This window comes from Polyergus mexicanus, unplaced genomic scaffold (assembly GCF_030449975.1).
Source record: "Polyergus mexicanus isolate NDT 795.1 unplaced genomic scaffold, iyPolMexi1.0 SCAF_20, whole genome shotgun sequence".
NCBI lineage: Eukaryota > Metazoa > Arthropoda > Insecta > Hymenoptera > Formicidae > Polyergus > Polyergus mexicanus.
In genome coordinates this window covers 5,641,760-5,666,450 of record NW_027223340.1, presented here as the reverse complement: position 1 = coordinate 5,666,450, position 24,691 = coordinate 5,641,760, and the positions used below count along the sequence as shown (strand labels likewise).

General features: G+C 38.8%; 3 protein-coding genes across 9 annotated transcripts; 2 read left to right on the top strand and 1 right to left on the bottom strand.

Moving 5' to 3' along the window:
* Positions 1-61: 61 nt before the first annotated feature.
* Positions 62-17,823, top strand: Herc2 (E3 ubiquitin-protein ligase HERC2). Of its 4 annotated transcripts, XM_070311564.1 has the most exons (14): positions 62-431; positions 721-960; positions 1,253-1,453; positions 1,646-1,856; positions 2,113-2,370; positions 2,601-9,385; positions 9,479-13,735; positions 13,807-14,130; positions 14,311-14,620; positions 14,746-15,467; positions 15,564-16,002; positions 16,453-16,676; positions 16,912-17,066; positions 17,142-17,823. In XM_070311564.1, exons 2-14 carry the CDS (start codon positions 768-770, stop codon positions 17,373-17,375), a joined length of 14,313 nt encoding a protein of 4,770 aa, XP_070167665.1. In that variant the 5' UTR covers positions 62-431; positions 721-767; the 3' UTR covers positions 17,376-17,823. The 4 variants fall into 4 exon arrangements, with proteins under 4 accessions (XP_070167665.1, XP_070167664.1, XP_070167663.1 ...); XM_070311563.1 differs by having other exon boundaries at positions 62-236; positions 2,601-13,735; positions 17,142-17,822; XM_070311562.1 differs by having other exon boundaries at positions 62-383; positions 2,601-13,735; positions 17,142-17,822.
* LOC138941712 (peptidyl-prolyl cis-trans isomerase-like 3) lies at positions 17,795-24,384 on the bottom strand. Of its 3 annotated transcripts, none has more exons than XR_011448195.1 (7): positions 24,230-24,384; positions 24,083-24,157; positions 23,663-23,943; positions 23,459-23,589; positions 23,169-23,309; positions 20,548-20,710; positions 17,795-20,436 (listed from the first exon to the last, which is right to left on the bottom strand). XR_011448195.1 is itself a non-coding variant. In XM_070311578.1 (5 exons), exons 1-4 carry the CDS (start codon positions 24,230-24,232, stop codon positions 23,463-23,465), a joined length of 486 nt encoding a protein of 161 aa, XP_070167679.1. In that variant the 5' UTR covers positions 24,233-24,384; the 3' UTR covers positions 23,113-23,309; positions 23,459-23,462. The 3 variants fall into 3 exon arrangements, 1 of the variants encoding a protein (XP_070167679.1); XR_011448196.1 differs by having other exon boundaries at positions 17,795-20,391; XM_070311578.1 differs by lacking the exons at positions 17,795-20,436; positions 20,548-20,710 and having other exon boundaries at positions 23,113-23,309.
* LOC138941706 (sarcosine dehydrogenase, mitochondrial-like) lies at positions 18,589-23,314 on the top strand. Of its 2 annotated transcripts, none has more exons than XM_070311565.1 (15): positions 18,589-18,932; positions 19,056-19,161; positions 19,357-19,610; positions 19,702-19,914; positions 20,115-20,438; positions 20,557-20,719; positions 20,812-20,959; positions 21,185-21,323; positions 21,443-21,643; positions 21,743-22,010; positions 22,100-22,229; positions 22,325-22,581; positions 22,658-22,820; positions 22,926-23,033; positions 23,108-23,314. In XM_070311565.1, exons 1-15 carry the CDS (start codon positions 18,909-18,911, stop codon positions 23,265-23,267), a joined length of 2,658 nt encoding a protein of 885 aa, XP_070167666.1. In that variant the 5' UTR covers positions 18,589-18,908; the 3' UTR covers positions 23,268-23,314. The 2 variants fall into 2 exon arrangements, with proteins under 2 accessions (XP_070167666.1, XP_070167667.1); XM_070311566.1 differs by having other exon boundaries at positions 18,590-18,932; positions 19,015-19,161.
* Positions 24,385-24,691: the final 307 nt, after the last annotated feature.

Below are 24,691 nucleotides of genomic sequence, written 5' to 3'. Positions count from 1 at the left end.
GTGTGTGTGTGTGTGTGTGTGTGTGTTTGTGTGTGTGTGTGTGTGTGTATAATGTCATTTGCAATCAATACTTGCATGTCGTACATATGGTATGCACCGATTCGCTTTTTAAATATATATGAAAATGCATAGAATGTAAATAGAATCGAATGGTATTATTTGACAAGTAGATTCGAAATATCGCGATGAATTAGTAAACGTGCAAAACCAACCACAAAGTGTGGCAGAACTTACAGGTACATAGTTTTCGACAGGTCGATTCATCGCGTCGAGATTGGATGAGACATGAGACATTAGACGACGGGACAGATGGAAAGGGCAAAAACTCTGAAAGAAACATTGCAAACTGTGCTGATTGCTAACCTTCCCTTCTTTGAAAACAAGTACCGCATTCAAAAATACATTTTAGCAATCTCAAAAACTCGCCCAATGTACGTCTTCTCTCTCTCTCTCTCACTCTCTCTCTTTATCTTTCTTTTTGTTTGTATTAACATGACCTTAAGTTAGAAGTTTAATTCTAGATATTTATTTATTTATCAACCGTGAGAGACGTTTTCTATTTATTGTTCTGTCAAAAGATAGATTAATAGTTGTCATGCAATTGCATCAAGACAAGAATGGAAAACAATTATTTGAAAGGAAGCGAAATTATTAGTCTTAATTGTATTTCTTGCAGTTGTTTATATTTTTATTTCTAAGCAATCTGTTTATATTTCTAAGAAATTAGATTGTACATCGGAGAAAGATCTACATAAATTATAGACAGAATGAGTAGCCAATTAAACATAACAGTTAGACCCGAAGTAAGATTGGATGCCAAGTGGTTGAAAACTGATCTACAACGATTTCTTTATCGGGATGGATTGGCTGAATTGTGGAATGAAATGGTGCGAGATGGTGAAATTGTTGGTTCTTTTAGCGATGGTTTGATCAATGCTGCAGGAATTGTAGCGAAGAAGGGTATGAATATAAAAATTAATTGCGATGAAATGTAAAATTCTTTTTACATTTATATCATCTTCTCTCCTTATGCTATGTCAAACTTATTTAATCTTCATATATATAATACTTCATATGTTATAAACATAAATATTCATAAAAAAAAAAATATCAATGCATGGCTTGCATTATTCTCAAAAGAGATAAAGAATTGAAAATATAAATAAAAAGAACAGATATAATAATTATAATTATATATCAATAAATCCTTTTGAATAATATGTTTGATTAACTTTTTTTATATATTTTTCAGGTGAGAATGGGCATTATTATTGTGGTATGAAAGTATTATCTTGTCTCTGCTGTGATGGAATTTGTGGTCCACAACATGGATGTAATTGTACTCCATGTCAGAAACTGGATGATGAAGAAACTGCAAGAACAGCAGCAATGGTTGAAAGGGCTACATCTGCTCGGCGGATAATGGATTCATGGCTTTGGGCACCGCAACCATGTAAATATGTTTGTATATTATATATATATAGAAAAAAAAACTTTCATATTTTATTTTGAACTTATATTTTATTTAAAAATTATTATTTAAATATCTAAGCTTTCATTAAAAAGATTTTTTAATGGATATTACGTTTATATATCTTTGTTAGATTTGAATTGATATTAACGTTTTTTCAAATCTTTTCTTTAGCGTTAACAGACTTAAAAGGATGCATCCATTTATCGATAAAGGAACAACGCAAGCTATGTTGTGAAGTCGCAAATAGCACATTATCAGCGACGCGTTTGAGACAACGCCTAATAGTCGCCAGAAGATATTTTACAGCTTTATCTCGACATAAGCCACAAGAAATCAAAGACACCGTGAATATACCAAAGTCTATTGGAAAATTACAAAAAACGTACAGTATAAAAAATATTATATTAGATATATAACATACATAATTATATAAGTAATATAATTATATTGTGCAAACTCCTATTACATACAGCACAGGCCAAATTTCCTAAGTGATTTGATTTGTTTTCTTGTGCACGCAGAGTATCGATATACAATTGTATCTTGATCCTCTTCAGAGTACGTTATTTTTTGTGTTCTGTTTAAAATAAAATATGAATTGTTCCTACAAATGCTCTATATTTTCTAAACTTTTGCAGACCAAGACCTAACGAAAAGGCAACCTTGGGATTAGCGCGCGTTGGTTCACGCGCGGCCCTAAATTTCTCGTTCGCATATTTAAGACGAGCTTGGAGATCTGGGGAAGACGTCGAATTTTGTAGCGAATTATTGACCGAATCATTGGAGGCGTTGCAATCGTTACCCGAGGCGACTCTTTTCGATGAAAGTAACGTTTCTCAAGTTTGGTTGGAAGTCGTAGAAAGATCAGCCAAATTTTTGAGACAAGTTGTGACGGGGTATGCTTTAACATTTTATAATTTCCATCATATATAATATGTAATTTTAATAGTAATATAATTACTATTTAGTTATTTAATTAATTATTATTAATGTTGTAATATAATTTTAATGTATTATATATAGAGAGAATAATATATATTTTAATCATATAATATTAATAATATAATAGAGAATATCATATTTGATATTATTATATATAATGTAACATCACATTTTTCATTTTTAGAGAAGTAACTACTGGACGATCGTGGCGACCAGTGCCACTATCAGATCAACATACGGCTCTTTGTTTGTTATTGGAACTGGTCGCACAAAGGGCCACTCTTTCTAGTTTATTGGACTCTGTAGTTTTATTGCTTCATCTTAGTGGTAAACATAAAAATCAAGACAATCGAGTCATGCCACCTGGAAGCACGGCACCGCTTGTCCCTCTGTTACGACGATTGAATATGATACCAGCGACAAAATCTCGCAGATATCTCGACGGAAACGTTACACCGGGACCATGCGAAGTGCTACTTAAATATCTACGACTGCCGGACGACGATGCCGTGTCTGTCGATTTGAGAAAAGCTGCAGTTATTATTATGTGTAATTTAAGCAGATTAGCCGCTCCTCTCTTACCGCCGGTTAATACCGAGTACGGATTCCCGAGGAGCGGAAACTGTAGGCAAACGTTTCAGGAGGTATTGGCTTGGGGTGGTGTAAAGTTTGGAAATGGCTCCACTCCCTTTTATTGTGACGCAATCGCAGAATTGGGCATAAAACAGTTATGTTGCACCGAACGAGCGCTGATGATATTATCATTAAATGGCAATGTTTACAATATGTATCATGGATCCGAGATTCAATATCCGCAGAGAGTACATGGTTTCTCCGATAAATCGGTCATGATGATCGCGTCTCATTCGGACGGCAAGCACCATTTAGCGTTAACACAAGACGGCTGCGTGTATTCTTGGGGCAACGGAGATGGAGGTAGGCTTGGACACGGCGATACCATCTCCTACGACGAACCAAAATTGATCGAGGTACTTTTAGAGAAGAATATCGTGTTCATAGCATGTGGTAGCACATATTCAGCGGCATTAAGTGTCAGCGGTGAATTATACACCTGGGGAAGAGGAAATTACGGTAGATTGGGTCACGGTAATTTCGACGATGTTATGATCCCGACTCTAGTGACAACGTTGAAGGGTCACACGGTTGTGCACGTGGCCTGCGGTAGCGGTGACTCTCAGACTTTGTGCGTCACTGCGTCTGGCATAGTCTTTTCTTGGGGTGATGGTGATTATGGGAAGCTCGGAAGAGGAGGCACGGACGGATCCAAGACGCCGAAGATCGTCGATAAGCTGCTAGATATCAACGTAGTCAAGGTGTTTTGCGGTAGTCAATTTTCAGCAGCGTTGACAGTCCATGGTGAAGTGTACACATGGGGAAAGGGTGATACGTACCGTTTAGGCCACGGCAGCGAGGAGCACGTGAGATATCCCAAAATTATCGAATCGTTGAGAGATAAGAAAATCAAAGAGTTGTCTGTAGGCGCAACGCATATACTAGCGCTGACAGAAGATCAGTTTGTTTATGGATGGGGTAGAAATGATTATGGTCAAATCGATGCCACGTTAGGTTCCGTTATTTCCGAACCTACTTTATGTCCGACATTATCCTCAAAGACTGTCATCGGTTTGGCATCAGGTCCGACCCAGAGTTTCGCGTGGTGCATGTCGGCATGGTCGGGTGGAGCTAGCAGAGTGGCTTTTGTCGTTGATATATGCGAAGAGACCTTTCAACTGCTCGATACGCTTCTGGCTAAATCTTGCGAGGGTTTACCAGGAATACGACCGCCTACGCAAGATCGTGAATGTCTAGCTGTAGCTACGCTGAATTTGCTCCGATTACAGTTACATACGATGTTGACGCATAATATCGACACTAAATCTGTCGGACTCGCTGCAAGTAGTCCTCTGTTAAATTCTCTGAAGCAACGATGTGTTAGTCTAGCGAGCGCGACTGGGATATTAGCGACGATACAGGAAGCAGCACAAGCAGTTCTACAAACAGGTTGGAGCATACTGCTGCCAACAGCTAACGAGCGTGCGAAAACACTGTCCAGTTTTCTACCAAATACATCGAACAATGTAGAACAATCGAGTTCGATAAATATATACATAAATAGTGGACAGCGGTTTATGGCTGATTTACTGGTATCCAGTTTAATGGTGGATGGTGGATTGGAACTAGCATTGAAAGCTGCAATTAAGGCGGAAATAGCAGATATGCCAGATGATAAGGACTTTCTCGATATAAGCATATCGTCGAATATCGTCAAAGTGAAGACTGATACGAGACAGGGAATGAAAGACGGTTTCAATTCTGGAAAGAACATCACGACCATCTCGTTGCTTCAACTTATTCAACAGTTAATTAAAAATGGTACATGCATTACGCAATCTCGATTGCAACAAGGGTCATCACAGCAAATGGATCGAAATGAACATCTAAGAAGATTTGATAATTCGCCCAGCTTAAACCTTCTGCTGCGCTTTCAACGGTTACTAATTGCGCAAGTATACGAGTGTATCACACGCAAATCTCGCACGGAAGATCTGCATGATCAGGAGATGATGGGCGCAGAGTCGCTACTGAAGAAGTACATCGCGCAAATCTGCGATCACGCAGCTGAGATACTGCCATTAGCGACCGAGATAGGCGGTCGTTCCGTCAAAGATTTCATCTCCATCGCTAGCGTTTTGAAAGGTGACATAATTAATGTGTTACTTTCCGAGCTGATAACATGCCTGATATTATTGCAAGTAGATTACCCCGTGCTATTGATTGATATGAACTGGATGGAGGTAATCGCGCCGATTCTAGATGCACTGGACCATTTTGTAAAGTTGGCGCCGACGATGGAGAAGAACGAGACGGATGATCTGTCTTGGCCGGGAATCATTGCACCGCAACATGGAAATAAGATATTCATTCAGGAAGAACCCACATTGATACGCTGGGCGGATTTGGAAAATCACAATCGCGACGGTGGCCTCTGGGTAGTGGTGAATAATAATGTTTACGATGTTCAGGATATCAGAAACGAAGGTTCCTGGTCTCCTTATGAGGTACTTCAAAGATACGTCGCCGGACGGGACGAGGTGGTAACGCAATGTAATGTACCGTACAGTCAGTTATCGCCGCCGCGAGGCATGATGGATTCCTGTTTCGTCGGCCATTATTGCCACTCTGAGCCCGACGAGAATACACGAGTCACGATCGAAGTGACTGATGTCTGTTCGTCCCTCCTGGATACGGAAAGAGCTCTAGGATTTTTGTTAGGTTTACATGCCTACCGAATGCGACAGAGCTTGACTCTTCAATCAGCGGAGGAAGAAGCTGGCGTGTGGCTTACTGCAAATTTCTTGCGCGGCGGCCTGCAAGTTCTGCAACCACCAAATCCATACGAAGAGGAGAAGGACGAGGCGAGAAGCAATACATCGACAGCTGCTAACTCGCCCACAGAACCACCGCTTCCAATACATGCAAAGAACGAACAGCAAAAAGAGAATGATGATCGAACAATTGCGTTTATACATGCACTAGCGGAGGCGCATAAAACCGACGATAGCCACGTTCGAGCATTTTTAACGATAATCGACAGATACTCCAAGGCTAATAATCTATTTTCTCACGCCGATTTTTGCGGCGACCATCCAGTTGAAGAAATCAGTCGCGTCCTAATGGCTGTGATTGTCAAGCACCTTGGCTTGGGGCAACAAACATTTTCATTAGCAGAACAAGAATTGAAAACCGCTAATAGCGCGAAACTGAGCAATCAATTAGCCGATATGGCCCGAGCGATTTATCAGACCAAGTGGAACTTGATACGGATTAGGCAGCAACAGAATAGAAGTTACAAGGAAGTATGCGCGCCCGCGCAAGAAAGATGTAGATTTCTTTTGTACGAGGTTCGGTCTGCAACGAGTTACGAAGTTAAAGGACTGGAAGACTTGAAGCTATTGCATACAGTCCCTAAGTTCAAGAGAGCCGTTCGTACAGTCATAGCAGATATTCGTAGAAATAAAGATTCGTCTGGCGGAGCCGGTGGTAAGCCGGAGGATATATTAAATGCATCTATACAAAATGCTAAAACAAAAAATAAACCGACAGACGGGGATATAATGTCTTCCTCTAAGGAAGGTCTGACGGCTTCTTCTTCTATAAAGTTAGAGGACATATCGGACATAAAGAACAAAATTATGCAAATGACAGAAAAGATTCGGTATGGACCGATACGGTGGGCTACTGATTATAATGGTTTAATGACGAGTATCATCGAGTTCGTCATCAACGACGGCATTGGCGGAGATGTTGAGACTTTGCGCCGTGCAATGTATTGTCAAATGCAACGTGCTCGAGTGCGAGAACAAGGTATCTCAATGATGCGCGAATTATTGAAGAAGGATTATTTGATACCATCGGTGAAATATTCCTTGCTCAACGGTTGGCTCGGCTTGACCTATGAAAACAAGTCTCTTAGCGACGGAATCGCGCATTGTTTGTACGATATACAATTGACTACTCCTTATCAAAAATCAAAAGTTATTCTGGCCGAAGCCGAAGTAATTTCATGGGCGGTACAAGCTTTACGAACTTATGTCATACAGGCGGAGCTGCCGAGCAAACAGAAAGTCAGCGGAAAGAGCAGTTTAAATCAAGGTACTTATACCTGGCTGCGAAAATTACCGAGAGCAAGATTCCTACTTACTATCCTCGGTATGTTGACCAATTATCAATGTGCCAACGAGATCGGGCTGTTAGTTAATTCGGGCCTGTTATCGAGCATCTTGACTTTATTGAGACAAATCGGACCGTCATCAGCAACTTTCTGCGAAGGCGGTGAAAGCGGTCAAGGACAGCAAGGCGGAGACAATCCCGAGGCACCGAAAGTTAAGACTGAGATCACGGCGATTTACGAAGACGCTCTTCAAAAGAATAAGCCACCGACCGTACAACTCAGCGGAATGGAGTTGGCAGCATTAATGAAAGTGGGCACTCGAGTTGTACGAGGAGCCGACTGGAAGTGGGGCGATCAGGATGGTCCACCGCCTGGCGTGGGTAGAGTAATCAGTGAACTCGGCGGCGACGGATGGATAAGAGTTCAATGGGACAACGGTGCAACAAATTCGTATCGCATGGGCAAAGAAGGTAAATACGATCTAAAATTAGCAGATCCGCCGACACCTCCTGATGACGACAACGATGAAACCGATAGCGATGCTCCGCTCGATGTGAATAAAACGGAGACCACTACAGGTTTTCGTGCAGAAGAATTACATCCAACCACTTGCCTCAAATCGGCATCTACGACTTTACTACGAATAATCTTACTCTCATGTGGTGTAGAAGCGGATAAAACACCTGCTACATCTATCAAGATTCTTACTTCCACTCTGCATGGTATAATATCGACTGCAAATAAATCCAGCGAATCAACCATGCATGTTCAACTAGCAAGACAGCATCATGGAACTTGGGCTACCTTCAGTCTTTTAAGGGCGATCGCAAGATCAACGAGATTATGCAAGTCTTTGAGCTCGCAGGCCTGGCTTGACCTTCTATTGAGCATCATTATTGACGAAAATAAGCCCTGCCTCGAGAAACAAATTATGATTACGAAATTACTGGCAGCCGTTTTGCCCTCATGGGGGATGGAAACAGTTCTGAATGATATGACACAATTTTTGCAAAAGTCCTTCGAGATATTGGGTCAAGTGGCACTCACATGCGATATTACCTCCGGTTCCGAGCTTCATTCGAACAAATGCCGTATGTCTTTAACCGCGTCGTATAGTTCCACCGTAGCTGAGGAATTAATATGGTTAATTAGATTCTTGCATTCTTTTCCTGGTTGGAACGAGGCCATAAACAAATTTCTCTCCGCAAAATTGACCTTAACGGTGGATCTCTGGAATGATAGTCCGTTGTTTCATATACAAATGAATGAGAATGGTGGCGAAAATGGTCTGTGTATTCAACGTACAATTATGGCGACTCTCATTATCATTGGTGGTTTGGATAATAGAATAAGAATTGGCGGTTTGGTGAATTCCGACGGTGAAATGGGTATAGTCTGCAAGTTTACGAAGCACTCGAAGATTGTTATGCAGCTGTGGAATGGCAACGGAACGCGAAAGATAGTTCCATTTCACACAGTGAAGCGAATTAATGATAAATTTCAGTTGGACAAAATGCCTTTAACGGAAACACTTATATCTATCTGGGCCAATTTATTTTCAGGCGCTACTTGCGGTATGGATAAACGACCCGGTGGTATGCCCGTTATCGCTGGCGTTGTCAACGCCTCGATATTGCGGAGCCAGCAGCAACAACTCGCAGCCTTGAATGCTGGTAAAACAATGCTTGCTTATCAGTCGAAATTGCGGAAGATCTTGAAATATCCGTTGGCCAATGACGTCAATGACGATGATAAACGTATCTCCACACTTTTGCAAGAAGTGCTGTTGCGCGCTACAAAGCCGCAACCGCTGAAACCGATATTTAAACGTAGAGAGTTAGAGGAGGCCGCTCTGGCGGTCTCACAATATTTGGTTTCTGAATTGAGACACACGCCTATTCAACGAACCGGCATGACTTCAGATCCTACTACTCCTACATCCGATTGTTCATTAGTTTCCTTAACATCGAGCCAGAGGAAACATTGTAAAACCAATGCAGCAACGAGAAGAAGCTCCGTAGCGACGCCTGCGACTCCTCTGGTAGCTCAGTTAGTCGAAATGGGTTTCCATAGGAAAAGCGTCGAATTGGCTATCAAAAGCATGAGCGTCGCCGAACAAGGCAGCGTAACGGCGGAAAACGTAGTAGGTTGGTTGTTGGAAAATCCGGACGCCGCCCTTAGCGACACCGAAACTTTATCCAGCCTGGATGGATTAACTGATGGTAGCGACGATTCAATTAGCGAGGATTTGGACGACTCCCCATCGGGACAAGAAGGTGGTGCTACGGGTGGTACACCGCCGACATACATGAAACGTTCGGATTTCTTATCAGTTGACGAGTACGCTATATACATACGTGATAATGTAGTTCCAGGTATGTTAGTACGCTGCTGCAAGAGCTACGAGGAAGTGGAGTACGGCGATGTCGGTCAAGTAATGAAGATTGACATGGAAAACTTGCACGATTTGAACGCGCAAGTTACGTGGCAACGCAAAGGCGTCATGTACTGGGTTCGTTTTATTCATATAGAACTGCTTGGCTATCCGCCATCCTTGCCAGGTCCACCGCCTGCGTTGAAGGTCGGCGATAAAGTTCGAGTCAAAGCATCGGTAACTGAGCCAAAGTATAATTGGGGATCTGTAAATCATCACTGTGTTGGAGTGGTCACAGCAATAACTAATAACGGCAAGAACGTATCCGTAGATTTTCCACAGCAACATGGTTGGACTGGTTGCGTCTCCGAAATGGAGAAAGTGCCGTCTTGTCATCATTCCGTAATCTGTAACTCATGCTGCCTGTCGCCTATTTCCGGTCCCAGATTCAAGTGCAAGTATTGCGATAATTATAATTTATGCGAGAATTGTTTCTATACCAAGCGATCACACCGACACGGTTTCAATAGGATTGCGGAACCAGGTTCGGCGGCTGTTTATGCCGGAAAACCAGGCAGATACCACAGGCAAGATCTATTAGAATTATATTTGATCGATGATTGGTCCAAGTGCATTAGAACATTGAGCGTATCTTCGCGGGAGAACTGGGCGACACGTCTGGTAGATGGATCTGGAAAATATTGGCAAAGTTGCGGATCGCAGGGGAAACACTGGATTCGTCTAGAGATGCTATCCGGAATCCTGATATATTCGTTAAAGATTATCGTCAATCCACAAGATAGTAGTTACATGCCCTCTGTAATAACGGTTAATGTAGGAGATTCCTTTACCAATTTAGTAGAATTAAGAACAATAACCATACGTTATTCAGACACTATTGTTACGCTGCTTCAAGATATGAAGGAATATTATCCTTGTGTAGAAATAGCAATCAAACAATGTCGAAATGGTGGCATAGATTGCAAGATACACGGTTTGCGCATAATCGGCCGCCAGAATATGTTTGAGAATCAGTTGACGACTTCGGTCTCTTTTCTTGCATCCGATTGGGAAGTCTTGCAAGAACAAGTAGCGGTACAACGCAGTATCGATGCAACTCCACCTCAAGAATCGGCTGTCTACGTCTGGGGTTTGAATGATAAGGATCAATTGGGAGGTCTGAAGGGATCTAAAATTAAGCTACCGGTGTACAGCGAAGTCCTATCCAAATTAAAACCTATTCATATAGTCGGAGGAAGCAAGACTCTCTTTATCGTCAGCCAAGAAGGCAAGTTGTACGCTTGCGGGGAAGGAACAAACGGCAGACTGGGTTTAGGAGACGATAATAACGTCTGTGAACCAAAGTCCATACCTTTCCTAAGTCAATTTGTGATCAAGAAAGTGGCAGTGCACTCAGGTGGAAAACACGCACTAGCACTTACTCAGGACGGTAAAGTATTCTCGTGGGGCGAAGGCGAGGATGGCAAATTGGGACACGGAAATAGTATATCGCTGGATAAACCGAAGCTTATTGAGACATTGAAATCGAAGAGGATTCGGGACATCGCCTGCGGATCGGGACATTCGGCGGCAATCGCGAGTAACGGCGAACTGTACACTTGGGGCTTAGGCGAGTATGGTAGATTAGGCCATGGAGATACTGTCACACAAACGAGACCAAAACTGGTGCAGGCTTTGGTTGGACATAGAGTAGTCCAAGTGGCATGCGGTAGCAGGGATGCACAAACAATGGCTTTAACTACTGACGGTTGTGTATATTCCTGGGGCGATGGTGACTTTGGCAAACTTGGTCGTGGTGGAAGCGATGGCTGTTACACACCTTTAGTGGTAGATCGGTTGAATGGCTTGGGTGTCGTACAGGTGGAATGCGGCGCGCAATTTTCCCTCGCTTTGACGAAATACGGCGAAGTATGGACGTGGGGAAAAGGAGATTACTTCCGGTTGGGTCACGGTAATGATCATCACGTTCGAAAGCCCACACTGGTTGAAGGTCTCCGAGGCAAGAAAATCGTTCATGTGGCCGTTGGTGCATTGCACTGTCTTGCGGTGACTGACACAGGTCAAGTGTACGCCTGGGGTGATAACGATCATGGACAACAAGGTAATGGCATGACGAGCGTCAATCGAAAACCATCGTTGGTGCACGAGCTGGAAGACGCGAGAGTGAATAGAGTATCCTGTGGTTCGAGTCACAGCATAGCTTGGGTATTAGTCGATCAGCCAAGTAGTGGAAATCAAGAACCGGTTACGTTCTCAACAGCGAGAGATCCGTTAGGCCAGATGTGTCTAGGTCTGACTAACGCGCCGGAGCAAAACGGCACTGTCGCCACGAGTAGTAATGTCGGCGCCACCAGGCCATCACTAGCCAGTATAATACTTTCGCTAGAGAGCAATGTTGCCAAACAGCAAGCCTTACAACATGTAATTAATGCTCTTCTCATTATGCAGGCACGGGCAGCAATAGTGACGGCTTTGCAGAGTCATTCAACCCTGAACGGTTGTGTGCCAGTGAAGCACGCACCAATGATGCCAATAATGGATGTGATTCTACCGTCGGAGGTAACTATGACATCGAGTACCGAACACACAGTTTATCAAAACGTTGGTGACATTGCACAAGGCGGAGGTGAAGCTCCGGCAAACGTCGCCGAGGCGGTCAATGTAGTAACCGCTAGTCCCAAAATGACTCCCGAGTCGGAAGATTATCCGTTAGCCATGTTAGCTATGTCTATGTCCAGTTCTGCTAGTTTATCTTCGCGCGCTTCAAGAATGTCGACAAGTGCGATGAGTGTTATAGCTGCTACTTTAACATCCAACGCACAGGTAGTAGGCGAGGATAGTATCACAGCCTTTGGTTTGGATGAATTTACATCGGCATTAACGGAAGATGATGCCAGAGTTCTAGTTGACTTGTTGAAACTGGCTGTAGCTAATAGAGTTTGCGCATCGGCCAAAGAAACGATATCGTCGGTACTGATCGCCCTAGGTAAGATCAATAGTTCCATTGGCAATATGTTGCTGGAATTGTGTGTAACGGAATTGGAGGATACTGCGGCGAATAGCAACTGCGTCAACAATACACCACAACCCGTAATGCAGGAGACACCGCATCCTTATATAGATGACACAACATTGACGGGTCACGTAAAAATATCTGGCGCGGAAGCGCTTCGAGTGGAATTTGATCGGCAGTGTTCCACGGAGAAACGACACGATCCGCTCACAATAATGGACGGAAGTGGCAGAGTGGTGGCCGTTAGATCCGGCAGAGAATGGACTGAATGGGGACCAGAAATCAAGATCCAAGGTGATGAGTTGAAGTGGCGATTTTGTTCAGACGGATCTGTCAACGGTTGGGGTTGGAAATTCACAGTATATCCCATTCTAGCGAAAACGGCACCGTACGAGCTTGGATCCGATCGTGCGGTGCTGTCGCAGCCAACTATAGCTTTGGCCGAACATTTACTCATAGATAATAGTCTGATAAATTCCGACGGGAATGTCGCCTCTCGTCTGGCCACCGCTCTAGGCCAATGCAGTCAATTAAGTACTCTGTCCGCGCAGCAGAGGATGTGGGCGTTAAGAAAATTACAGGTGGTTTATACAAACGGACCAGGTATAAGACCTGAAGTGGCACTCTCGTCTCTACTTGGTTCCTTACCGCAAGCACTTTTACGACAGTACACATATGAAGATCCTCTGGTCAGAGGTGGCAAGCAATTAATGCATAGCGACTTTTTCAAGGTTCTCGTGGCGCTCGCATGCGATCTCGAATTGGACGGAATGCAGTTCTGTTCCGAGGTACACAAGTGGTCCTGGTTTCGCAGATATTGCCTCGCTGCGCGCGTGGCAAAGTCGCTCGTCGATCGCATTTCTTTACCGAAAGCGTTTTGTCACGAGGTCACAAAGCAACTGAACGAAATGGCAATGGATGGAGACACTGAATATACGAAGGATCACGAAAATCACAATATATTCAAACAGGGACACGATGAACAGTTACTACAATGGTTAAATCGTAGACCGGAGGACTGGACACTATCATGGGACGGTTCGGGCGCGATCTACGGATGGGGTCACAATCATAGAGGTCAACTAGGAGGTCTGGAGGGTCCGAAGGTCAAGCTACCTGCACCGTGCGAAAGTCTGTCCGCGCTCAGACCGATACAACTGGCTGGTGGTGAACAAACTCTGTTTGCCGTAACTGCCGATGGAAAAGTTTATTCGACGGGTAAGACGAAACTCTTGATTATAAGATCACTGTGTGACATATATCGGATTTTAATTTGCTATGGTTTGTAGGTTACGGAGCTGCGGGACGCCTTGGGATAGGAGGAACGGATTCCGTTATGATCCCAACGCTGTTGGAATCGATACAGCACGTATTTATTAAAAAAGTGGCCGTCAGTTCGGGAGGAAAGCACTGTCTTGCTCTAAGTTCGGAGGGTCATGTATATTCCTGGGGTGAGGGCGATGATGGCAAACTGGGACACGGTAACAAAATGTCATACGATCGGCCAAAATTGATCGAGGACCTACTTGGCGTAGAAATTTTAGATATAGCTTGTGGAGGTCATCATAGTGCCGCTATCACGAACGCTGGTTGGCTGTATACATGGGGGAAAGGTAAAAAGAACATGATTAAATGCAAATAACGTATCAAAATGTTTTTATATTTTTAATGATTTCGAGATTATTATATCTGCGCATACCATATATCGAATATCTGACTTTACATGTATAAAGTTATTGAAAATGTAGATATGTTGTCTTATATCACGCTAAAAGGAATAACTGATTGTGCAGGACGATACGGACGTCTCGGACACGGTGATAGCGACGATCAATTACGACCGAAAGTAGTCGAAGCTTTACAAGACTACAAAGTAATCGACGTGGCTTGCGGAAGCGGTGACGCGCAGACGCTTTGCGTAACCGATGACGATAATGTGTGGAGTTGGGGCGACGGAGATTACGGGAAGTTAGGTAGAGGTGGCAGCGATGGATGTAAAGTTCCATTGAAGATTGATTCCTTAGCTGGGCTCGGCGTAATTAAAGTCGAGTGCGGTAGTCAATTTTCAGTCGCTTTAACGAGATCCGGAGCTGTCTATACTTGGTAATAACAATATATAACATTTATTTTTTTTATATATATTTCATACAGTTATTCGATAATTATCTTCTTCCCTTAATTTATTTTTACGTTTTTTATTTCCTCTTTATCTTCTTATCTATGTACAGGGGTAAAGGTGACTATCATCGTTTAGGCCACGGCACGGACGATCATGTGCGTAGACCGCGTAAAGTAGCCGCGTTGCAAGGAAAGAAGATTATTTCGATAGCGACGGGCTCGTTGCATTGCGTAGCGTGCTCCGACAAAGGAGAAGTCTTCACCTGGGGCGACAACGATGAGGGTCAACTCGGTGACGGTACCACGAGCGCGCTTCATAGGCCGAGATTGGTACACGCGTTGCAAGGCAAGAAAATTACGAGAGTCGCTTGCGGTAGCGCACATACGCTAGCTTGGAGCACCGCGAAGGCTACACAAAGCAGAATGCCGGCGTCCACGCCTATGGAATATGATCTAGTTAAAGATCTATCGTACTCCGTACTGCGCAATAGACTAGTATTACTACATCATTTCGCGGAACTCTTGTGCCCTGCTTTGGCTATGTTTCCGATCACCGGTCATGTTGGACTGAGTAAGCTAGCCCCTATGCTGGTATACAGTATAAAGGAAGCGACATTCCGCAAGGTCATTCAAGCCACAATGGTTAGAGACCGTCAGCATGGACCTGTGATCGAATTAAACAGGATACAAGTGAAAAGGGCTAGAGCAAAGGGTGGATTAGCTGGACCGGACGGTATCAAGTCTGTTTTCGGCCAAATGGTGTCGAAGATGTCTCTCCTGACGCAAGATGTATTATTTCTACCTCACAGAGTTTGGAAAGTAAAGTTCGTCGGTATGTATTCTGTTTATATAATCGTTAGGTCTTATTACAAAGTATGCACGATAGGATATGCGAAATCATTAATCGCGTTCGTATTATTTTATTTAGGAGAAAGCGTCGACGATTGTGGTGGTGGTTATAGTGAGAGTATAGCAGAGATGTGTGATGAATTGCAAAATGGTTCCTTGCCGCTATTTATACCTACGCCAAACGGTCGCGAAGACAACGGCACGAACCGAGACTGTTTCTTATTAAACCCCATGGCGGACTCCCAATTGCATATGAATATGTTTCAATTCTTAGGCATTCTAATGGGCATTGCTATACGAACGGGCAGTCCGCTGAGTTTAAATCTAGCCGAACCAGTTTGGAAGCAACTTGCTGGTATATCTCTAACACCCGCGGATCTGACGGAAGTCGATAGGGATTACGTTCCTGGCTTACTTTGTATTAGGGATATGGATCCCGACGAAAAAGTCTTTCAGAGTTTAGAAATGCCATTTTCTACCCCCTCCGCTGCAGGACACGATGTGGCATTATCTAACAGGTATTATATTTCCAAATTTTTTACTATATTATTTTTTGATATATATTTAGTATATATATATATATATATATATATATATATATATATATATATGTATATATATATTTTATATTTATATTATATAAAATTCTAGAAAGTATTTTAAACAGAGAAAATGATCTTATATCTTTAAACCTAAATAAAATTATTTTTATATGAATGATATATTGTATAAATATATATAAGAAAAAAGATTCATACACACACATATATATTTTATAAATTATATTTTAAAATTGCATAATTATTATAATATAAGATATATTCAACCTATGTTGTTTCAGAATTCAAACCTATACTACAAAATAATATTTGATATATGAAAGTACAATTTATGTTTGTATATTTAATAATATACAAACTTGAAAGAAAAAGATTTGTGTGATAATAAACTACTCTTTAAATTTTCAGATATCTTAAGATAACACCAGAAAATAGACATGAATATGTAAGATTGGCACTAGATTATAGGCTACATGAATTTGATGCTCAAGTAGCAGCTGTGCGAGAAGGATTGTCGAAAGTCGTTCCTGTGCCCCTATTGGCACTATTTAGCGGTGCTGAACTTGAAACGATGGTTTGCGGTAGTCCAGATATACCATTGAATCTATTGAAATCTGTAGCGACATATAAAGGTAGATATTCTATTTCAATGCTTATATCATATCAAGGTACTTATGGTACTAATTTTTGACATAAGAAATGGAAGCATTAAACAGATGGTTTCAAAAATTTATCCCAGTTCTTTTTCCTACAAGACTTTTTCATCATAATTAGCCCATTAAAATTCTTTATAATATATATATATGATTCTTTTTTATATATGATTTATTTATTATGATTTTTAATTTTTAAAAATCGTCTTTGCAGGTATTGAAGCGACCGCACCGCTTGTTCAATGGTTTTGGGAAGTTATGGACGAATTCTCCAATCAAGAACGATCGCTTTTTCTTCGTTTTGTTTGGGGCAGAACCCGTTTACCACGCACAATCGCAGATTTTAGAGGCAGAGACTTTGTTTTACAAGTAAAAAATTGCAATTTATATTTTATATCGAGTATCACTGTATGCACGCTCTTTTATCGATTGTTATTTTCTCAGGTAATGGATAAGTACAACCCACCGGACCAGTTTCTTCCTGAAAGCTATACCTGTTTTTTCCTTTTAAAAATGCCGAGATATTCGTGTAAAGCAGTTTTACGACAAAAACTGAAATATGCGATACATTTTTGCAAAAGCATCGACACCGATGAATACGCTCGAGTGCAAGCTGCAACTAATTCAGACACTGAAGATACAGATAGTTTAGCGAGCGAAGAGCACACTTCGCTCTAAGTCATTCGCTAAATGAAACGTGTTATTTGTGTTTGAAGTGGCATTTTGTTGACTTCTTTACAGATGTGTTCACGGGGAGATTCTCTAAAAAAAATCCTATTTTTCTTACACGACATATTTATCACACTGTATTCAATATATGTATCGCTTTTGTAGCATAGTTTAATGTATAGTAGACGATAATAAGAAAACGTAAATAAAATAATAAACTACTAAGAATAAGTCTATCAGACTTCTCTTAGTCGATAAAATATCCTTTATTTTGTAGATAAATATATCGAATATACAATTAATTTATTCCGATATGTTTCATTAGTTTCACCTTTAATTATAGAAATAGTTCTTCTTTAATAAATAATTATATGTATATATTTCGAAATACATTTTAGAAAGAATATATTATAGTTTACAAAGTCCAAAATTACCAAAGCATTTTTATATATTTTATCATAATTTTAAATGACTGCATGTTGTATATTAAAATAATTAATATGTAGCGAGAATAGCCATCAGACTTGTTATTTTTAATAAATAATTAAACTGCAGATGAGAAGTATTGCAATATCATCAGTTCTTTTACACATTTATTAAATTCCTTATTGATAAAAAGACATACAAATTGCTTGCATACATATTCATACACACACACACACACAACATATATTTGAGCACAGAATATCAAAATTGAAATATTTTAATGCAATATATAGATCGAAAGAATATTGCTTCACTTGTTTTATATAATATATAATTTAACAATAAATAGATAAAGTATACCATGTAAGACAGAATATATCAAAGAAAGATTCTTGAAAAAAATACAAACAATGACAAACACTTCCCACAGAATTTAGAGTAGTAGAGAAATATTGGCGATAGAGAAAATTACTCTAACAGTGAGATTATTTTGAGTGAGGGTTTATGTGTAAGGCGGGTAAATAGATAGATGTATAAACAGAGCGATAATACACATAAATAGTTTTATCTGGAAATGATAAAAATTAATTTTATGATGAAATTACCGTTCCTTTACCTCTTATCATTAGTATGAAGAAATAGATATTTTTAATGTACAATAAAGTATACCAATACTTGTGCCATACACATACAAGTTAGAAAGAAAAATAATATGGATAACAGATTGAGTATATAATCACACAACTATATAGCATTTTAAATCTCCTGTTAAGTGTCGCTTTTTCTTTATCATGCAAACACATTGGGTAATGTTTTGTCGCTTCGTGATTGACGTCGTTTGTAATCTCTTTTTCACTATACGGAAACGAGGTTTTTTTTAATTAAAAATGCATTTCACCGCGAACGCGAGCTGATATCGCGCGCGAAAGAGAAATTGACGTTGAAAAATGTGACGAGAAGTTTCTTGATAACATGTATATGTTATAAACAGTATAATTTTGAAGATAAATCACAATTAGAGTAATAAAGCCGCGCGATCTTGACTGAGAAAAATACAGTCCAGTTTGTGTCAATATCTTGCAGTCATACACAAGCTGATTCTGTGAAGCATAGAAAATGCTTCGTCTAGTGACAAACAAGGTATATATCTATATTTGATTTCGTCAAATCTGATACGTTCAGCAAATACATTATGAAGTTAATGATTTTATTTATACTTTAGCAAAAGGATAAATCGCACGTAAGATATTCTTCTTCTTTCAGTTATCTAAATGGAGTTTCAGAAATAACCGAACAATCACTACATACAACAAAAAAAACATGACAAAGAAGATTGACATACCCAGTAATGCAGATGTTGTAATAATAGGTAACTAAATTTGTATCCTTAGAAAAGTACAAAAAAGGACTATTTTATTTGGATAAAAATTGAATATTCTATATTATGCACATATTAATTAAAATTAACTGAAGTTTAGCGATATCCTTTCATATATAAAACCTTAAGAAAACGTGGAAAATCTCAGCGCATACAATGTGATATATACAAGAATTCTTACAATAGGTGGTGGCAGCGCTGGTTGCAATGCGCTTTATCAATTAGGAAAACGTGGTATCAATGCTATACTCTTGGATAAATCTAAACTTATATCTGGCACAACATGGCATACAGCAGGTCTTGTATGGTGTTTACGCGGAGTATGCGATATAGAAATGGAGTTACTAAAAGCTTCGAGATTGCTTTATGCATCCTTGCAAGAAACAGATATAAATCCAGGCTGGATAAATAATGGTGGACTTCTTATCGCGAACTCTCCCGTGAGTCTAAATATCCTGACATTTTCTCAAACGCGCGGTTGATGTCTTTATCCACATTTTTTCGAAGAATAAATATTATATTATTTCATAGGAACGAGTGGCCGAATACGAAAGATTAATTACTAGTTGTAAGAATTTTGGTATTGATGCATATATAATTGATCCAGCCGAAACGAAGAAAAAGTTTCCCCTAATAGATGAAAATGCATTTCTAGCTGCGATACATTCTCCAGCAGATGGTACTATAGATCCTGCCATGTTAATAAATGCATTAACAAAGTCAGCAGAAAAAAACGGTTGCAAGGTAATTTCATTCATTTTTCTCTTTCGTATCATAATCAGCCTACATAAATATTACTCACTTGAATATTTATAATTCACAATAGCATGATAAATCTTTGTATCTGTATTCAAAGAATAACAAAGTGCTGAATCTAAAGTAAAGTTTTGCTGCTAATTACAACGTTTGTGAAAAATTGATCCAATTAAATATAATTCTTCAAGGTTATCGAAGATTGTCCAGTGATTAAAATTCTCACAGAGGATAACGATGGCCATAAAATCGTTCATGGAGTAGAAACGCCTTACGGTATTATAAAAACTAATGTCGTATTAAACGCTGCTGGAGCATGGTCAGGAACGATAGCACGAATGGTAGAACTGGATATTCCATTAATACCGATGAAACACGCATACATCGTCACTGAGCCGATGAACGTACAAGAATTGCCAAACATCCGAGATCCCGATCGTAATATCTATTTTCGAGTGCAAGGTGGAACTATAAGCATCGGAGGTTACGAATCAAATCCTATCATATTAAAATCTGTAAGTTATATATATACATGTTACATGCAAAGATTTAAATGCTGTTATAGAAAAAATATTTGCGATATACAATATAAGTTCTCTTGATCAATTTTCAAACAATACATACTATATAAAGGCACCAGAAGACTTCTCCTTTAGTTTGTACGAGCTGAATTGGGATGTATTCAATATGCATGTAGAAGCGATGAACCAATTGATACCCGTTTTGGCAACCACAGGAATAAGAACGACAGTGTGCGGTCCAGAAAGTTTCACTCCTGACCATAGACCTATCATGGGTACAAAATTTTATCATTAATTTATAATTGATGTTTACATTCATTAACATTACATGCATATTAACTCTAAAATACAACAATGCTTCTAAAAGGTGAAGACCCACGTTGCACAGGTTTTTATTACTCCTGTGGATATAATAGCGCTGGGATGATGTTCGGAGGTGGTTGCGGAGAACAAGCAGCATTATGGATAATTAACGGAAGACCAGACAAATACATGTTCAATTACGATATTAGGCGGTAAAAGTTTATTTCCAAGTTAGAAATATCAAATTTCTTAAATAAGCAATATGATATAACATCACATTTACTTAACGATTTAATTTTTAAAAGTACTGATAATTCTTTTTTTTATATATATTGATATAAAATGTAATATATATCAGCAACACAATTAATATTATTCTATTCATATTTAAAATTTATTACATTTTTTACATTATTATATTTTCTTCCTCTTTCCAGATTTATACCAGAACAAAGAAAGAACTTAGTTTGGATTAATGAGCGAAGTCATGAAGCTTATGCAAAAAATTATGAAATTATCTTTCCACACGACGAACGTTTAAGTGGCAGAAATTTAAAGACAGATCCTTTTCATAATGTAAGTTATGCTTTACACAAATATTCGAACTTTGTCAACATTTTTCGCTTAGATTATCCATTTTCATGTTTTTTTTATTTATCAATAATGTGTTACTGTTCATCTTTTATATATGATAGTTACTCATCAATGAAGGCGCCGTCATGGAAGAACGGCAAGGATGGGAACGTCCAGGATGGTTCTTGTTAAATAATAAAAAAGCCACAGCTTTACATTACGATTATGGTGGCTATTATGATACGCCTAAAAATACGAATGATATATATGCCGATATATTAAAAACGGAACGTACATTCCAATTTCCACCACACGATAATATCGTAAATCTAACTTTTTAATTTAGAATAGGATAGTATCAAAAATTATTTTTCAGCAAATATGTTAAATCTAAAACTTTTTTTTTTATATATCTGTTATAGATACGAGAGGAAGCGCTTTCATGCAGAAATAATGTTGCCTTATTTAACATGTCGTACTTTGGGAAATTTTATATATGCGGTCCAGAAACAAGAGAGGCGATAGATTATATATTTACATCTCAAGTAGATCGAGAGATCAACAAGACTGTTTATACTTGCATGTTAAATGGAAATGGAGGTGTGGAAGGTGATTGTACGGTCACCGGTCTAGAATCTGGCTTGGGTGGTGTAGTTGATCCCATATTTAAAGGAAAAGCATTTTACATCGGTATAGTTTTATACATTTATATTTTATCAAATGTGTATATATTTTATCTCGCAAGCCAACCTTATCAATTTCTTTATTTCTGATTTTAGTGAGTGGAGGCATGTCATCGTATCATATCTGGGCACATATCAACAAAGTAATCAAAGAAAAAGATTTCAGCGTCTCTGTGCATAATGTCACAGAACAGATAGGAATTTTATCAGTTCAAGGTCCTAACAGGTATTTAAATGAAAAGCAAATACGAATACATGTACAAATTATGACATTATATATCTCACACTATTCATTCAGTATATTTTTATTCGTTATTGCAGCCGTCAAGTTCTTCAAATGTTAATTGAGGATGATCTCTCGAACAAATCATTTCCATATAGCACTTCAAAATTAGTACGAATAAATGGTGAACTAGTGCACATGTTTAGACTTAGTTTTGTGGGTGAACTTGGCTTTGAATTACATATTCCAAGAAGTTCGTGTGAAAAGGTTTATAAAGTTTTAATGGAATGTAGTAAGAAATATGATATGAAATTAGCCGGTTATAGAGCACTCTATAGTTTAAGTTGTGAAAAAGGTACATAGCAGTTCAATATTTTTGTATCATTTAATCTATATGCTGTGTTGGGATTATGTATTAATTTGCCTATCAGGGAATCATCTTTGGGGTGCAGACTTAAGATCGGATGACAATCCAATAGAAGCAGCTTTAGAAACTGTCTGTCGCAAGAATGGCAAGTATTTAGGTAAAGCATCTGTCGAACGATGTCGAGAAAATGGAGTAAAAAAGAGACTGGTGCATTTACATATAAATGAGTAAGTATATCACTTTGCAATAATTTGTTTTTTTTTTTAATACTGCTGATTTATCAATATTTCGAATGCATATTAGTCATGGATAAATATTCGTTTAATTTACAGTGATATACCACTGTGGGGTATGGAAAATGTATATAGAAATGATCAATTAGTTGGTTATCTAAGAAGAGCTGAACATGGATATACTTTTAAAAACAGTATTGGACAAGCGTAAGTAAATGAGATAAATAATAGAAATAAATATAAATAATTTATATATTTATATATTTACTTTTTTTATTCAGATATATCACAGCACCAAATGGACAAAATATTACAAAGGAATTTTTAGAAACAGGTACTTACCAGATCGAAGCGATGAGAAAAAGATATCCTGCAAGAATGTATCTTAAAAGTCCATTTGATCCACATAATAAGAGAATATTAGGTATATATACAATATAAAAATATTTTTCGGCAGCATTATTTTTTGTGAATTTAAAACATCTGTAAAAAGCATATATATATATATATATATATATATTTTAATCATTACACTTAATATTTTGTACAAATAGATTATATTTAATTAAGGAATTGATATATAAATTACTTATGTCATTACAATAAATAATAAAAATTATTCAAATACTCACAAATTTATCCCGCTAATGGGTTAGCATGTATGGTTATATTGTTTATCCTGATTTCTGCAAGTGGTTTGAAATTCTTAGGATCTACTGGTAATTTTTCCAATTGTTCCAAAGTCTCCAAACCATCAATCACTCTGTAATAAATAAAAATCTGATAAAAGAATTACAACTTTATTTGTTATAAAGTAAAAATAAATATAAACTCACTTTCCGAATAAAGTATATTTTAAGTCCAAATGTGTCTGCGGTGTGTAAGTTATGAAAAATTGACTCCCATTTGTATTAGGACCATTGTTAGCCATAGAGACAAGACCTCTCGTATTATGCTTCAGCTCCTCTTTGAATTCGTCTTCAAATTTACGATTCCATATAGAGGTTCCACCTTTACCTGTATTGGTAGGATCTCCAGTTTGAACAATAAAGCCTTTTATGTTCCGATGGAACAGGCAATTATCATAATATCCACTAGCGCAGAGTGCAAGAAAATTCTATATGAAACAAAAATGTTAACGCTTGAATGCGAAATGCTCAAGAATGAATATTGTAGGTTATACATCGCTAATAAATAATGTTACGGGATTGTATGTATGTATTGATACGCGATAATATGTGTACATTGATCAATACCTCACACGTTTTCGGGCACATCTCGCAAAATAATTCTATTTTAATGTCACCGACGTCCGTATGCAATGTAACGCTCTAAAAAAAAACATAACATTTATATTATTCAAACTATGCGTACAATATGTATTACGGATTTATATTACATACCATCTTCGATACTTTCACTTTTCAATATAAATTGAGAAAACCAAAATTATTTTAAACGGCTGTATATTTGACAGCAGATAAATGACTTTTTAACAGTCCCTCAAAACAATGATTCTCACTTCTCACGCTACGAGCTGAATAGTCTTGAAGGACGATTAAAGAGAAAGTGTAGAAAGTGCAGTTGAAAGACCTGCGATGCCCGAAATTATTTCGGAGTCAAATAATATCTTTAATGAGACTCGACGAATCCACGATGCGATTTAAAAACGTATTTAAAAATATATATATATGTGTATAAACAAAAACAATGTTTTTTTTACTGACGTTCAAGAAATGTCAATAAATCAATCGGCGAATCGTGAAATTTCGTTTCGAAAGAAATCGTGAACTTGACTCTGTTGGTGGCAATGAAAGGAATTTCCGCAACAGCGCCACGAGCGGCCATGAATGCGTACTATTTGC